Raw genomic sequence first — 18,137 nt, 5'->3', positions numbered from 1 at the left:
TTATTGCTTAACATTTTTTAACTCTTCCTAATTTCATGCCATCACCAAATTTTTAGAATCATTTTTCTTGATAATCTTTGTTCACCTGATTTCTTACATAAAGTGAATGACCACCTTATTAATACTAACCCCTACAGCAATCTGTTTGTGCTTACTGGTTCTTTTTACCATCAGTTCTCTTTATTTCTGTTCCTGTTTGACTACAGAACAAGGGTATTAGCTAGTAGTTGAGAAAGATATTTGATACTAAATTATATAAAATTACCATATGTGAGAACATCCTTGCTGTGAATGACATAGTTTACAAAGCTATCTCTTTAGAATTCTATTTCTTATGCCCTTGAGTTGATCTCTCAGAAGTAAAGAGCAGGCTGCCCATAGAAGGAGGAGGAGCCATGTGTTTTGATTCCAACTACCCTGCCTTTCATTTTTACTTCTTGTGGCTTGTTACTGCATTTTGGTATACAAGTAATAATTCTAAATCACTTCCTTCGTAAGTCATAGGTATGTGTTAAAATGCTTAGATTTACATAGTTTTCCCAAATACTTATTTTTCAGAGTGCAGGTATAATCTTTTAGGAGTTTACATAACAATGTGTAAGCTATTACCTACTACACATCTTATTACATATCTTGACACAGTATCCATTCCTATTTATTCATTGATTCAAGAAACATCTGCTGTGTTTCTATTCTTTGATAAGCAATATTAGTGAGACTATAATAAAACTCTATTAGTTTCATTGAACAGAATAGTAAATTCTCACTTACCCTTTTGTTCCTTTCCTAAGAAATCTAGCATTTAATTCAGTTCCTTACATTGGGGGAGGGGGAGAACAATTACCACAGAAACATGGCTATCATTTAATTATAAAATAAATTAATGGAAATCTTTAAATTTTTCAGGATGAGAGAGACCCAGAGAAAGAAGATGAACTGGACCTGAAAAGAGGTCTTTTATATAGAGACTCTGCCTATGACAGTGACCCAGAGTATAGGTATGAGCTTGATTAATACAGTGTATAGAGATCTTCTCATAGTTAGTATAAAAATAACCTGCTTTTTAATCTGCAGGATTTGTGGCAAATTTAGACTCAATATTTATTTATTTATTTATTTATTTATTTATTTATATTTTATTTTAACTATATAAAATCCTATTATAGTATTTTAATGTTTGCCTTACTGAAAATTTTCAGTGAAAACAAATATAGTCAATTAATGGTGGTGCCTTTCATCCTACTTAAGATTTCTAGTGTATTTGGCTGCCTTGCAAATCCACATATTCAGAACTTATTTCAGGATGTATTTATTCTCATCCTGAATAAATGAGGAAGCAACAGGTTTCAAAATTTAGATCATGAGGGCTTCCCTGGTGGCGCAGTGGTTGAGAGTCTGGGGACACGGGTTCGTGCCCCGGTCTGGGAAGATCCCACATGCCATGGAGCGTCTGTGCCCGTGAGCCATGGCCGCTGAGCCTGCGCGTCCAGAGCCTGTGCTCCACAACGGGAGAGGCCACAACAGTGAGAGGCCCGCGTACCGCAAAGAAAAAAAAATTTTAGATCATGAGTAAGCCTGTTTTATTTTTATTTTTTTATTTTTCTCTTATGTTAATAAGAGAAATTCAGTTCTTCTAGCCTAAAATTTCAGAAATGTTAGTAATAATACAATTTTTTCAAAATTATACTAGCAAATCTCATGAAAGCTTTCGAAAACTTTGTGTTAATTGCCATTAAGTGTGGTATTAAAAACTGAATGTAAATTGTGAGTTTATATAACTAAAGTTTCTCTGAGGCCTTTGATGCTATGCCACTGATTACTATATGGCTTCCACCTTCCTGAGTTTCCTGAAAAACAAGTGTAAGAAAAAAGCTCCAGATAGTGGAATATGTTTTATTGCTAACTGGTGTTTTGGACTGAAATCTCTGATCTTTGCCCTGGTAAACTAGGCTAGGCATTCCATAAACATGTGAGGACTCTTCCTTCTGTCCCTTACACAGAGTATAAGTGTGAACTCCTGTCCAAAGTTACTGCTTCCCATCCTTGAGGAAACCTGGGTCTCTCATGAAGGAAAGTAGTGTATTTTAAATGAGTTTGAAGAAGAAGCAATCCAAATGGGAAAATGAAGGGCCAAGAAAGTGCATACCTTGAGGAAGAATTTGTACCCTTTATTGTTGTTACTTACACTTCTAATTCTTAGATTTCCATTATATGGATTAACATCCCAATTTTGGGTTCTGTATCCACGTAATTAATTCTAATTGGGGTAAGAAGTGAGTAGGGTTGATAAAGCAAAGGGTCTGATTTTCAAACTTTTGTATGAATAATATGCTTCTTAAAAATATACATTTCTACTTTCTACCTCCATAGATTCTGGTTCCTAACATACAGAGGTGTGACCTAGAAATCTGCAATTTAAAAAATATCATGAATGATTCTAGTGAAGGTAATATAAGGACCATATTTTGAAAAACATTGGTTTCTATTTAAAGTTTGCCATAAACCTTAGTATTGGTTCTTTTTCCAGTTCACCAAGCAATGTTAATGGCTAAGCTTTTGGTCACCTGAGACTGTTTTAGTACCTCTCAAGTGAGAGAGTTAAGCAGAGCATCAGGAAAGTTCTGCTTACACATTTCTGAGATTACTTTATATTCCTTGCTGCTTCTCTTGGACCAGTAGGACATACTTGGACCAATAGGACACAGTGGTCAGTGCTTCAAGACATTTTATAAGAGTATCTTTGATATTAGCTCCAGAAGCTACTGAACTGATCAGGGTATTATTTTAGTTTTATCCCCAAGTCATATTATATAGTAGGCCAAGAAGTCACCCCATTCTACTTTCCATCTCAAAGATGAGAGAACCCACACTCAAAGTAGTCACCCACTTGCTTGCCTTAAGGCTTCTATCAGCAGAAATCAAGAGGGAACTTGAGATCTTGGCTAAAAATTACCCCTCTGCAGACATCCATTGACACAGGGGTCAAGAGGAAGTCTGCATGGACCTCTGGAGTGGCTGAGTGAGGAGCTCAGCAAATCCTCTCCTCCGAAAGCAATAAAATTGAACAGAATTGTCAAAAACAACAATTTAAGAACTCTGGAAATTGACCAAAGGAATATAACAAATTAAGAAGCGTTTATCAAGAAAATCTACTGAAGCTCAATGAGGGCAGTAGGAGTCTGTGGCATTTTGCCTGGAGCTCCAGTCCCCACCCCCCAACCCCCAGCTCCTCAGCACAAAAGTTCTACTGGGGCAGTCACGCCAAAAGACAAGCAACTCTGCTGCTAGAGGGGACTGACTTTATATGGCGCATAGCATAGGAAATTTCATGTGTGGGGGGATTAATGGAAACAATAATGATCCCACTGGCAAACAATAAGGGAGGGCTTGAGGTCTTACTGCTTACTGGGGCAGACAACAAAAATCCAAGGACAAGATAGCCACAGTTGTCCTTGATTAAGTTCTATGTATCCCTGGTAGTCCAGAACATTATGTGTATGTATAAGGCTGTAAACGTGTTCAGGAGAGACCAGAGAGCATGTTAGGGAGCCATTACTCCATGGCTGAGTGTGAGGCCTTATGAAGGCAGAAAGCAAGTTCCAGGGCAGGTTTATCAACCAGATAAACTTTGAATGTATTCCCTAAGCCACACATAGGTCCACTGGCAAAAGATGGAAACGTTATAGGATTATTGACTCTGACCAATCATTTGTTGGTCATCAAGCTGTGTTGACGCAGGGGCAACCCCTAGGAGGCCAAGCTTAAAAATAGAAACAATAATTGAAAAAAAAAGAAAAAAAATGAAGAGACACCAGCAGCTACACAGTGCAAGGGAAACAGACTTCACAGCATAGGTCCAGGCAAGTCACTGAACAAATAATCCAAAACAACTTGGTAAGGAGTGAGAACCCAGAGTTGCTACAATTTTTATCTAAATTGTTGTTTTCAACAAAAAATTATGAGACATGCAAAGAAACAGTAAAGTGTGATCCATACACATGAAAAATGAGTTACTAGAAACCCCCTGAGGCAGCCCTGGGGATGTAGCAGCTATGTTTAAAGAACTAAAGATAAGTATAATGACAGTCAAATAGAGAATATTCATGAAGAGATAGAAATTATTTTCTTTCATATTTTTCCCAGTAAAAACTATGCCCAGGAGTCAATCCTTTATCTTATGATCTAGATATACAATGTGGCTATCAGCCATGGAGTACAGCAGATGTTCCATGTTTTCTGCAGGAAGAGCAGAATGGCAAATTAGAGTGCTTGTTATTTCATCTTCCAGGCATCAGCCTATCCATGCTAGCTGTCCTGTGTTTTCCATCACCTTTGAGAATGAAATTCTTGAAAGAAATCTCTTATCAAGGAGTTATTAAGTGACCTTTTACATCCAATAATTTCGGATTTGAGAGCTGGATTGGGGAAAGAATTTACTACCCATGAAGATGTCCTTTTCAACTTTCATATTGCCTATGTTTCAGAAAATTTTAGACATTTGCTGTGGTAGCCTTGCCAGTTTCCAGGGCCCTGGGATGCTCTTTCTCCTTTTAGTACCTTCTCTATATTTTTCAAATTTCTTCAGTTTTCAGGATGTTGAAATTTCTCTATACTGTAGTACACTTCTGGCATCATTATTCAACTTGATCATTAGTCCTAACTAAAGACCAGGCATGAGGTGATGCTTCATGTAGATGGGAGTTGGCCACAAAAAGAGAGGGGAAGATAAAAATAATTTTAATTTCATGTTTAGAACATGACTTGGCCTTTTATGACTATTGCCCCAAATTTTTAGCTGTGTTATTCTTTTATGGAACTAGCTATTGATATAAACTGTTTTCTATTGTGCATGTTTTGCAGATTATTTGCAGTAAGAATATGCTCAATATAAATGCTTTAATTATGAAATTGTTTATAACAGAATCTCAAACTGAGTAATTTAAACTTTGACTATATATTTTTGAATAACACAGATTGACTATAGTTTTCATTTCCTGCCCATTGCTCACTATCTGATTAACTTGATGAATTTACCAAGATGTCTTTAGTACTAATAAATGAAAGAAAAGAAGTCTAAATAATATATAGACTTAAAGTCTCTTGAATAACTAAGAATAAGCTTTCAGTTTTAAGTGAGAAAATATTGCTCAAATCTAATTTGAATTCTTTGGATTTTGTGTTACCTGGTATTTTTATTGATATTTCAGACTAATTTGTGCCTTGGTTCTGTTACAGTATGATGTCTGGAATAACCAGCATCTTCTTGTTCCTCTAATGAATGCCTACTCATTCTTTAGGACTAAATTCAAGTTATTCCCTCTTCTGAGATACCTTTTATGACCTCAGCAGACTGTTAGTCATTTTCTCCTTTATCCTGCCACTTCCTCTCACATATATAATTTCAATTAGCAATATTTATCTCACAGTGATCACTTCATTATATGTCTGTTTTGCCCCCTTCTGTTAAGTATGAGGCACAGATGTTTTGCTTACTTTTGTTTTTTGACTGCCCATCAAGGTCTCTGACATGTAGTAGGAGCTCAATTTAAAAAAACTAGTTCAAATATTAAAATTGGGTCTTTTATTAATAATGATCAGTTGCATTTGCTGAAACTCTTTATTATTAAATATCACATATTACGGTTGTGATATTTAATAACATCTCTAGATAAGGAATCAACAGTGGAATTAATAATGATGAAAACTGTTAGAACTTATTTGTTGTCAGTGGCTCATTTCTGCACATCCTCACTCAGAGAAGGGAAGTAAATAACGTATAAGTAACCAGTCTTCAGTATATTCATTTGAATAGACTTCTATTAATGTTTACTGTATAGTTTCTGTGAATAATAAAAGAAGATAAATGGTAACATGCAATTTTTTTCCTGAAGCTTTTAAAATTTTATAGAAAAGCCACTAATTTAGTTCTTTATAAAGTGTAGTTCCTAGACCAGCAGCATCAGCATGACCCTGGTACTTGTTAGAAATCCAAATTCTTAGACCCATCTCAGACATCCTCAATTAGTAACTCTGGGGGTGAGGCTCAGTAATGTGAGTTGTAGTAAGCCCTCCAGATGACTCTGATGTGTGTTAAAGTTTGAGAATTACTGCTATAATTTATCAGTAAATTTTGATGTCTTTAATGACATTTTATCTTTGTGTGGTATATTTAAAGATACAAAATGCTTTACAGATTTTATTAGACCATAGTTTAGTCTCTCCCTATCATCTATTCTGAACTCCAAGATTTTGAGTATTTTCCTTCCTACATTCCATCCATCCATCCGTCAATCTATCCATCATCCATCCATTCAATGTCTATAGAGCATACATAACATCCTCAGTACTATTGTACATGTTTTGTCAAAGTTTTGCTTGATAGGAACCTTTATAGAGTATTATGGGAAGGAATTCATCTCTTATATTATGTCTTTATATTGAATCTTAGATCACAAGTTTAAAGTATAGAATATGCATCATCATCTTTTAATGTTACTTTCAACTCTGGTTATTTGAGTACAAATGGCAAATGGCCAATTTTTTTATTCTCATGACCTTCCAGTTATTTATTAGAATTAATATTATCTGTGTGGCATATCCATCTTACCCTCTGACCTTCGTTTTCATGTACATCACCTTATAGATATTTTATCTGAAAACTATGTGTAAAGTAGTATGTACTTGGTCTTCATTTCATACTGATATAGAAAACACTGTCAGGATTTCAAGTGAGTTTACCCTTCTGTAAGCAAAATACTAGTATCCTAGTCCATGTTAAGCTGCCTGAGACCTTTCTCTTCTCTGTATATATGCTAGGCCTTAAAAAATAAATTTATAATTTATACCTTAGCAACATTTAAGATTTGAAAGTGCTCGGTTCTCAGATATTATCCTGGTCTCTGTTCTTTTTTGTCTTTTTTTTTTCTTAATAGCTTTGTCATTATTAAATAGAGGGCTCCCTATTCAAGTAACAAGAGTAAATTGCCAAAAAATGTACTGCATTTAATAAAATAGCAATTTTATCCCTGCTTTAAAGATAATCATTTTATGTTATATAGCACTAATGCAGTGCTTTGTAGAGTAGGAACTTTGAATTCTTTGAATGAATGAATGCTGGAGATACTCATGGTAAAATACAGAAGTGTAGTCTTTAAAAGTCTGTTACTATAATAAGACTTTTTAAGTGTCGCTTACACATTGTAAACTTATTAATATTCCCAATAATGGAAAATCAGAACTGACTCATTATGTTCACAGTTTATTAGTTAGATAGCCAGATACTTCCATGTCTAGAAGTAAATGTTGCTTTTAAGATTCTGCTACTCTTTGTTTGCACCTGTCCATGCGTATTAGAACCTGTTCTGCAAACACCTCTGTTTTGCAAACACCTCTGTTTTGCAATTCAGACTTCTAGGATGAGCCAATTCCCAAATTCTCTCTAGAGAACTACAGTACTGTTTACTAAATTGAAAATTTTGCAATTTTAAATAGAAATAAACTTCTTGTCAAAACTTGCAAGATTTTAAAAGCATTAGGATGTCTGTTTTGGCCACTTTAACTCTTTTTTACAGACCCTTATCAGGTTCACAGTTACTCCTAAAAAGATTTCTGAATTTTATTTATTCATTTATCCATTCATATGATAATTTATGATAGGGATTAGGAATTTGATTTACAATCTCAGAAAAACCTACACAATGATTTTTAAAGTTAGCAGCCCTACTATTACTTACCTTTCTGAGATTTGGGTAGTAGCTTAATAAAAATTCAAATTTCGGTTGACTAGGTTTATTGTAGTAGAACTAACTAGCCCGGCAAATATAGAGTTCAGAAAAGAACATTATCATCTGACCATCAGTATGCAGTAAAGTTGATGACTGTGGACAACAGGGAGATTAGGGACAGATCTGTGTTTTGCGAAATATTAATTAGTGCATGACTTGACATAAAACAAAAAAAGCAATAAATAAACCAAATACAGCTATACAAACAAAACACATGTGGGACTCCTGAAGTAATATCAGGGAACAGAGGCAAATGTGGGGACTTAGGCTGATAGATATACTTGCAGAGGTACAAAGTACGTGCAGAAGAAGTTCTATTAATGTATTTGTGTGTGTGATTTCTCTATCACTTGACTCAAATTGTCCAAAAAACTGTTTTGAGTGACTGTTTCAGCAGGAGTTAGGCTTGGTGAGAAATTTTATGAAAGACATTGTATTCAGTTGGCTAGACTATTTCTTAAGCAAAGCTAATGAAAGAAAGGTGGAAACTATATGAAAGCAATAGCCTTGAGACTTGGCTAAGGCCTTTTGAAAAATTTTAAAGATTATACTAACATTATTAGAAATTGTGTTAATTACCTCTCTGAAGCTGAATGAACAAGGTAAAAATAAGGATAATCATGTTTGTTATTTTCAAAATTTTCCAGTGTGAAAGAGATGGTGCCAGGTGTAAAGAAAGTTTGATAGGATCTAGTAATATTGCTGGAAAGTATGAAGTAGAATCCCATTTTAGCAAAGCCATCAGGAAATAGACCTATTGTCATGATTCACAGAAGTGAATTTTTAAATATTATTATAAAATATATCAACTGTAACAGAGGAATATATTTAAGATTGGTGTGTCCTAAATAACAACAACAATAAAATGAATATCCATTTACTCATCATCCAGCTTAAGAAATAGAACATAACCTATACCAATAAAGCCACCTATGCCCCTAACCAATTGCATCTCTTTCCATAGAGATAACTGTTATTGTGACTTTTCTGATAACCCTTCTTTTTTTTTTCTTTATAGTTACACCACACATGTATCTATCCTTAAGCAATAAATTATTTAATTTTCCTTGTTTTAAACTATTCTATATAAATGTAATTATAACTGTGTATTGTGTTTCCTTTTTTTCCACTCAGTTGATTTTTCAGTTTCATCTATATTGATGCATGTAGCTATAGATAGTTCATTTTCTCTGCTGTATACTATACCATTGTATACATTCACTACAACTTGATTTATTTGTTCTAAGGTAGATGGATATTTAGGTTGCTTGCAGTTCTTAGCTCTATTATGAAGAGTGTGATTATGAACATGTTTGTACATGTCTCCTGGTACACATATGCAAGAATTTTGCCAGGGTTCCTAGGAGCCAAGTGGTTGGGTCGAAGTTTCATATTTAACCTTACTGACTCATGCCAAATGGTTTTACAAAGTACGTATGTAAGTGTTCTCATTACTTTACATCCTCATTGACACTGTGGAAAGCTCTAAGAATGATAACACAGCCACTTTGTGCCTTTTTTTGTGACCACTTTTATTGAGTTCAGGTGGTAGGTTGACTTCAGGTGAAATAGCAAATTCTTTTTACAGATATCCAGCTCCAAGAGTTGATATTTCACAATTCACAAGTAACATCATGGGACTGATAAGTCAGGGAGGAAATTGTTTGCTTTGTGTGGAGTGAGATTCCAAATATATGAAGACAATATTTGTAACATTTAATAACAAGGACATACAGTTTTATATGGCACAAACTCCATAATCTCTAACATGCCTGAGAGGTCTTATCTATAACAAGTACTTAATTTATTAAAGTAGGTTCATTATTTGTTTAAAAAATAAAATAAACTCAGTCTTTTAAAAAGTCAATGTTTTATTTCTAGCAAATTAAAAAAAAAGCACTATCAAGCCTTCAGAAAGAGTTGCCTTTTCTTCTCTATTCCCATTACAATGAGCCTAGTCCTGGTCTATTTTATAGCTTCTATCTGTTCTCTCTCTTTTTTCTTCAACACCCTCAAAATAACAGTATTTCTCTATCACTTCAAATACAGACTATTCCACCTTGTTTTCCGTTTTCTAAAAGTGATTCATATTCAGTCGAATTTTCTACTCCTCCTTGAGGACAATAGCATGCCACAGTGGAAAGGACATTAGAGCCACAGAAATGGTATCCTTTTCCATTCTGCCGCTTACTACCTGAATAGTCTTAGGCAAGTCACTTGACTTCACTGAGTCTCAATTTCCACAGTTACCAACTTCAGAGGGTTGTAAGATTTTTATAAATATGTATAAATATATATAAAGTACCTAGTAGTTCAGTGCCTTATATTTAATAACTTTTGTGTGCCAGGTAAGCACTGTACTATTCACTTTACGTATTTACAACAATACTGCAAAAATACAATAAAGGAAGCTGAGACCCTGGACAATTGAATAAATCGCCCAGGTTCCCACAGCTTACAAAGACGGAGCTGGAATTCAGTTCCAGGTCTGCCTGACTTTAAAGGCCAAGCACTCTCACAACTGGCCATACCATACCATCTGTGCCCTGTTTTTACCTTGCCGCACCTCTCTCTCTTCTCAGAATTTCTTTTTAACTCTCACATACCATTTTCATTTTATTGTTTTGTAATTGTTGCATGCAAATAGTGTCACTCTTTGAAGGCATAAGCCTTGTCACATTTTATATCTCAAAGCCCAAACAGAGTACCACCCACCTATAAAGTACTTAGTAAATATTTGATTTATATAGTACTACCTCTCATTTTGTTTCCTCATTGTTTTAATCTTTTATGTCCTTTTTCATAGCTCACTTCAGCAGCCACATGGCACTCTCCATTTGGATGATGGCAAACACTGGTCCAACAGGGCAGCCTCTTATAAAGGAAAATCCCACCGACCCATCTTTGAGAACAGCATGGAGAAGATGTACAGGAACTTATACAAAAAGGCCTGTAGTTCTGTTTCTCATACACAGGAAAGCTGCTGAGACCAGTGGTGATAAACTGTATGAGTGTCCTTGTCAACTTCTCAATGAAAACGTTTGATGTGATCAGTCTCTGTATTCCTTTTCTTTTAAACAGGTGGTTCTAATTGAGTACAGTAGTTAGACTTGAATAAGTTTATTACTTCAAATGATAAATTATCATGGGCAAACCTTCTTTTTCCAATCACAGTAAAGAATGCTATATTCTAAAAGTCAAAGCTCTGCAACACAATCACAACCTCCATTCTGATTCTGAGAAGGCTGTTCTGTCACATCTGTCTCATATCACCAGCTACAAATCCAAAAACAGATTCTCTCTAGAAATGTTCTTCTGCCTTAATCACCTTGTAATTTTCTTTTCACCTACTTGACTGGTTATCTTGTCTAAGATTTAATTATTATTATTAACTCCCTTTTCTTGGTCATGAGCAAAAAGATACACTGTACGAAGGTGAATTTCCCAGGAGTTTAAACCCTGTTTTAACCAGTATTTTCTACCATTTGCTCCATCAGAAAAGGCTATTGATATGTCTTAGCTCCTAAGATACAGCTTTCTTTTTAAAGTTTCTATAATCATTCACTCCCTCTTCTCTAAAAGAACTACCTAAGTTACTTAAAATGCTTAACAGTTAGCTAGAAATAGGAATGGCCATGGGTGATCCACAATGTGAATAACTGATTTTTAAAGACAGAATTTTTTGCATGATTTTCTTCTAGAGCCATATCTTTGATGCATCCAGAATCAGCAAATAGCCTTTGTTAATAAGCCTGTAGAGACTCAGAAAGAATAAGGGACTTATATTGTAATTCATCTCTTTAGAGTTTTCATAGGTATCAAATAGCCCAAGAAAGTAGCATCCTTACTTTAAAGGACACTTGGAACCATAAAGGGGAGGAAAATATTACAGCGTAACTCTTTGTACTAGAAAGTTGTTAGTTGATAAAATTAGCTTCTCCCCCACACCCCAAACACACCTGTGAGGCCTGTGAGGCTTTGAAGATATGAAGAAATCGTTACCTTGTATTCACCAGAGTGAGTGGAAGAAAAGCAGAGAATAGGAAATGGTAAACTTGGCTTATAAGCTTAAAGAGTTGACTACAAGGTAATGTTTTCTCATTGACTCCATCTTTGGTTAATTTTATAGTTATGATCTTAAAAGAAAAAACTTGAGTTAAGCTCTATTTAAATTGGAATCAGCATGTAAAATAGGGGGATTTATTTTTGTAATAGGAGAAAATACATACTACTTGTCATCCAATAATAAGACTTTTTTACTTTGTGTTTGAGTGTTTTATCTGTGGCAATCTGCAAGGTATTGGAAAGCACATCAGAGATAGGAGCCAGGTGTCCTAGGCTTTAGATCTCTGGTCCTTAGTTTCCTCAGTTATCAAATGGAGAGAATGGAGTAGGTCAGCATTTCCTGAACCATGTTCTGTAGACCACTGTTCTAGGAGATGGCTATAGGAAATATAAGTATTTCATTGGTCATGTAAGTTTAGGAAAAATCTATGCACTATATTCACACCCCTCAAACTTAGAGAGTCGTGCATATGATAACAGGAGTGAAAGGGGGTGCTACTGATGCTGAAAAAACAGTGGTAAACTGGAGCTGTCTGGGCAAACTACATATGGTCATCTTAGTCATAGTAAACAGTAGCACATTAGAGGCTCTAAGAAATCTTGGCATAAATATGTTTTGCTCTAGCATCTAGAAGAAAGTCTGACACATAGTTGGTGCTCATTAAATATTTATTGAATTAACCCAGAATTTCCTAAACTAAATTGAGTGTGTAACAATATCTGTTGTTATGGTTATCTTTCCCTTCCCATTCTCCTCCCCTAACTCCCCATGCTTCCTCTGAAATGCCATCTGCAGGTACATGTGGACACAGTCAGGGAAATACTGGACTACACAATCACTGAGCTACCCTCTGACTATAAGTTATATGTTGATGTTTTGTATAAGCTTTTGAAGGTCAACATTGAATGATGTTTTTTTTAAAAAAATCATATGTTCAACGAAACTTAGTATTTTTTCCCCTTTGGTAGAAACAAATGAAAAATTCCTCCCTTTAACAGTTGCTTCTGGTGAAAAGAACAAATATGAACTTTAAGGAAAATATTTGCTCTCATATAAAATCTCCTGAGTGAATAAGTATCACAAAAATTACTTATTGTACCTATATTTGCCATTGTCATACAAAGGCCACCAAAAAATGGGTCTCAAAGGGGAACTTTAGAAAGTGATATTTTGAAAGACATTTTCTTATGGATTAAATTTGACATCTCTCTGAAGGATCAGATGTAAATTTCCACATATGTAGCATCTTTGCTAAGTGTCTATTTCCATTCCCTAGGGGAAAGAGTGGTTTTTGTTGCTATCCTTAACTATTACTGTGAATTCTTATGTTGTATTATCTTTTTTGTTGTTGTTGTTTTTTGCGGTACACGGGCCTCTCACTGTTGTGGCCTCTCCCGTTGCGGACGTGCAGGCTCAGCGGCCATGGCTCATGGGCCCAGCCGCTCCCAGGCATGTGGGATCTTTCCAGACTGGGGCACGAACCCGTTTTCCCCTGCGTCGGCAGGCGGACTCTCAACTACTGCGCCACCAGGGAAGCCCTGTATTATCTTTTAAGAGTAAAACCTTTAAGTACTAATAGTTGCCTTTTCTCATTGAAAGAATCAAAAAGGTACAGTAGTTTTTTCTCTTAATCTTTTTTTAATATCCCCTAAAATCTAGTAATAGTTACTAGGCTTAATATGAAAGATAAATAGGTCTGTCTTCTTTTTTTTAATGTAACTTTTCCTTTAAGTTAAAAAAAGAAAAGAACCTGGGAATTTTAGGAAGGAAAATGTTAATTCAACTAAGAAAAAAGATGAATCATTGGACTGAGAATGAGTTCTCCCTGGTTTCACTGCTAGTTGTATAACTTTAAGTCATTTATCCTTCTTGGAGCTCAGTTTTCTTACCTGTAAAGTGAGGAAGGGGTTAATTTAGAATGACCTTTTAATGTTCCAACATTTTTCTAGTTCTATAACTGATCAATATAGAAGATTAGGAAATTCTAGGCAGCAGAGTTGCGTTGTGATTTCAAAGATTAAGCCCTTGCTTAAAAATCTGTACCAAATGGAGAATTCTCATTATTGTGTTCATTTTCTAATAATAGGTTTTTTGAGATAGTTAATATACTACAAAATTCACCCTTTAAAAGTATACAGTTGAGTGGTTTTTAGTATATTCACAGAGTTGTGCAACTGTAACCACTAGCTATTTATAAAATATTTCATCACTCCAGAAAGAAATCCTGTACCCATTAGCAATCACTCCTCATTCCCTTCTCCCCTCAGCTCCTGGCAACCACTAATCTGCTTTCTGTTTCTATGCTTATTCTGGACATTTCATATAAATGGGATTATATAATATGTGACTTTTGTGTCTGGCTTCTTTCATGTAGCATAATGCTTTCGGGACTCATCCCTATTGTAACATGTATCAGTACTTCATTTCTTTTTATTACTAAAAAATAATCCATTGTATGGATATATCACATTTTATTTATCCATTCAGTTGGTGGGCATTTCATTGTTCCCACTTTGGGGATATTATGAAAAATGCTGGTACTGTTAACATTTGTGAAGTTTGTGAGGACATATCTTTTTATTTCTCTTGAGTATACACTTAAGAGTGGAATTGTTGGATCATATGGAAACTCTATGTTTAACATTTTGAAGAACTGCCAAACTGTTTCCCAAAGCGACTCAACCATTTTACAATTATTATGTTTATTTTTATCTTACCTTAGGAACTTAGGCTAGTTACACATTGAAGCACCCATTTACCCATTTATCACATATTTATTGAGCACTGTGTTAGATATAGAGTATAAAATTTTTAAATATATCTTTCCACAAGCATGCAGATTCTATTGAGAGAGACAAATAACAGTGTGTTTCAACATTTACAGTGGTTTGGTAACTTCTGTGATATAAGAATGCAAGAATGAGGATAGGGCATGCTAACTTGATGCAACAGAACCTGCAAAAGTGTGAAAATGGGAGAGAGTATGATTGTTCAGGAAGCTCCAAGTGCTTTAGCTGGAGATTGTGCGCAAGGTTGCAAACGCTTTAGTGGGAAAGTTAAGAGGACCATAAAGAGAACAACAGGCCTGGAGCAGCATTAGATGTAGTAACCTTTGAGCTGGATGTTGAAAGATGGGAAGGACTTTTGTGAACAGGAAACCAAGATGGAATGAACTCAATATTGATCAGCTTTTATGAGGGTGGAGGTGGGATTGAGGAAAATATCCAGTAATCAGTTAAAGATCTAGAACTTGGGCGAACTCAAGAATACAAAATGGATTTTTGAAGTCAGATCAAAATAATGAATTCAGATCAAAATAAACAAAAGCTCTATGTTGTTCGTGTCCTAATTTGTATGTGACCATAATAGGCGCCCTGAGAGTAGTGGAACCCAAGCAATTGTGCTTTTTACTTATTACTGAGGCCATCATGGTAGTGAGTTAGTTTGAGGGCCACCCTTTTAGAAATTAAGAAAGATATTCTCCTCCCAATCCCAGATTGTCTAACTAGCTAGAAATTTATGTACAAAATGAAGAGGTAAGAGGGAAAAGCAAACTTTCTGTTATTGAGTTATGAGTATTATTTATCTCTGAATGATATACTTTAAGTATATGAAGTTCCTTAGACAGCCAAAACTTGTGACTATTCACCCATTTAACAAATATTATTGAAGGTCTACTCAGTTTCAGGCAATCTGCAAGGCACTGACTGACATCTAGAGAGAAACATAAACCTAGTTCCTGACCCTAGTTTGTGGGAGGAGACTGGCATTTACTTATTAACGGTGAGAGAAGTACTATAATAGATAGAAATGCTATAAGGTTTGCAAATATTTTCTCCTATTCCATTGGTCATCTTTTCATTCTGTTGATTGTTTTCTTTGCTGTGCAGAACCTTTTTAATTTGATGTAGTTTCACTTTGTCTATTTTTCCTTTTGTTACCTTTGCTTTTGGTGTCATATCCAAGAAATCATTGCCAAGACCGATGTCAAGAAGATGTACCCCTATATTTTCTATAGGAGTTTTACAGTTTCAGATCTTATGTTTAAATCTTTAATCCACGTTGACTTGATTTTTATGTATGGTGTAAGGTAAGGGTCCAATTTCTTTTTTTTTCTTTTTTTTGCATGTGGATACTACAATTTTCCAAACACCACTGTTGAAGAGACAATTTTTCCCCCTTGTATGTTCTTGGCACCCTTGTCAAAGATCAGTTGACTGTATGTGTTACTTTATTTCTGGGCTCTCTATTCTGTTCCATTGCTATTTGTCTGTCTTTATGCCAGTACCATACTGTTTTAATTACTATGGGTTTGTAATTTAGTTTGAAATCAGGAGTGTGATGCCTCCAGCTTTTTTGTTCTTTCTTAAGATCACTTTGGTTATTCTGAGTCTTTTGTGGTTCTATATGATTTTATGATTTTTTTTTTATTTCTATAAAAAATGTCATTGGATTTTGATGGGCATAACAGTGAATCTGTATATGACTTTGGGTAGTGGACATTTTAACAAGCCACATGGTAACCACAAAAAACACCCAAAAACATAAAGAAGATACACAAAATAAAAAAAGAAAGGAATCAAAGAATGTCACTATAAAAAAATCAACAAAGCACAAAGGAAGACAGCAAGAGAGGAATAGAGGAACAAAGTAAATATAAAACAGAAAACAACAAAATGGCAAAAGTAAGTCCTTTCCTATCAGTGATTACCTTAAACATAAATTAATTAAACTCTCCAATCAAAAGACATAGAGTAGCTGAATGGATAATAAAACAAGATCCAACTATATGCCGTCTATAGGAAACTCACTTTATATTTAAGAACACACATAGGCTAAAAATAAAGGAATGGAAAAACACTATTCCATGCAAATAGTAAACAAGAAAGCATAGGTGCCTATATTAATATCAGAAAAAATAGACTTTAAGTGTCAGAAGCATCACTACATTTCTGTTGCAGTATAAGTTTAAAGAAGTTTAGCTTTCTGAGTTTATGATATAGTTCAGAAATAAAGTGAGAGAAAATCTTTAATGCCTTATATATGTAATAGAATTGAGATTAAGTGTATCCTGTTAGAGGCTTACTTTTATCAGTGAAAGTCATTTTTCACTGGAGTTTTTGTGTGTTTGTTTTTTAGTAAAATTAGTGATATATGCAAATAAAATGTTGAAGAAGGATTTATGTATATATGTTTTCAGAAAGTTTTATTTCTAGGGCATTGACAACAACATTGAATAGTAGAAAAAGCACTTTCTTCACAACTTTTCTGAACCTCATTTTTTTTACCTGTGAAAAAGGATATTAATAAACACTGCCCTCCATTTCTCATAGAGTATTAGGATTAAATAGGAAAGTAAATGTGGACATTCTTCTACATATATTAGGCACTATCCTAATTACTTTTTGGAAGTGATCTGGGAAAAGAAATTTGCAGTTTGAAAAATATTCCATCTGGCATAATAGCAATACTGTTGTTTGTAGAGTTGAACAGACCTCAGATTTCTTTCTCTGTTTCCTTGTCACCTCTGTGTTACTTAACTTTTCTGAACTTGTTTTCTCACTTGTAAAATGGAAGCTATTTTCATAGGTTTCTTGTGATCATTTAAAGAGTTAATGCATGTGGAACATGTTGTACAATGCATGGTGCTCAATAAAGGGTAACTGTAATAACTAAAATTCCAAGTCAATATGTAGGTGGTATTCTGAAAGATCTTGAGGATCTGATTGGAGGAAAAAAATGGAATAAATGTAAATTTTTTTTCAAAATTATTTTAAGACACAAGACCAAATTATTCAGATTTGTTTGGTATGGCTCTTAAATTTACCAGGTATTTAGTTTATGTAGGTTGTATAGTATTATGAGAAGAGTCATATACCTGGGTTTGTATTCTATACTGTGGTGCTGTCTGGAGATATTAAACCTTAATTTTATTATTTATAAAATGAGAATGATACCTACCTAGGATGGTTACTATGAAGAACGTATTAGGTAAATGATGCAAAGTGACTAGCATTGTACCTGAAAAATAGTAGATGCTTAAAATTGATTTAATACCCTTTCCCTTTCATTAGTTTCATCATTTTGTGCATAAATCCACCCAAGCATAGACAGCTACCTTAGCATCATTATTTTTACTATAATATTTAAAATCCTGTTAACCTTGTATATGTTGTGCACTTCGGTAGAGGTTTTACATAGATTTTACAAGTGAAACTAAACACATGACTTTAGTCTTTGAGAATATTGTCCACTTCAACTTTATATGTGACTTCTCTCACTTGTCA

The 18,137-nt window shown here is 34.6% G+C and overlaps 1 protein-coding gene across 4 annotated transcripts in view; it reads left to right on the top strand.

Moving 5' to 3' along the window:
• Nucleotides 1-10,822, top strand: part of SPATA6 (spermatogenesis associated 6) — a gene marked incomplete at its 5' end in the record, with an annotated part of 155,871 nt that extends 145,049 nt beyond the window's left edge. For all 4 annotated transcript variants that reach the window (XM_079698371.1, XM_079698369.1, XM_079698370.1 and 1 more), the window contains 2 exons: nucleotides 907-998; nucleotides 10,591-10,822. In XM_079698371.1, the coding sequence (XP_079554497.1) occupies nucleotides 907-998; nucleotides 10,591-10,771 (273 nt within the window). In that variant the 3' untranslated portion in view covers nucleotides 10,772-10,822. The remainder of the gene's footprint in view (nucleotides 1-906; nucleotides 999-10,590) is intronic.
• Between the last annotated feature and the right edge of the window lie 7,315 nt (nucleotides 10,823-18,137).

Source organism: Hyperoodon ampullatus (genome assembly GCF_949752795.1).
Source record: "Hyperoodon ampullatus genome assembly, chromosome: 2".
In the NCBI taxonomy this organism is placed as follows: domain Eukaryota; kingdom Metazoa; phylum Chordata; class Mammalia; order Artiodactyla; family Ziphiidae; genus Hyperoodon; species Hyperoodon ampullatus.
This window is presented reverse-complemented; position numbering and strand designations above follow the sequence as displayed.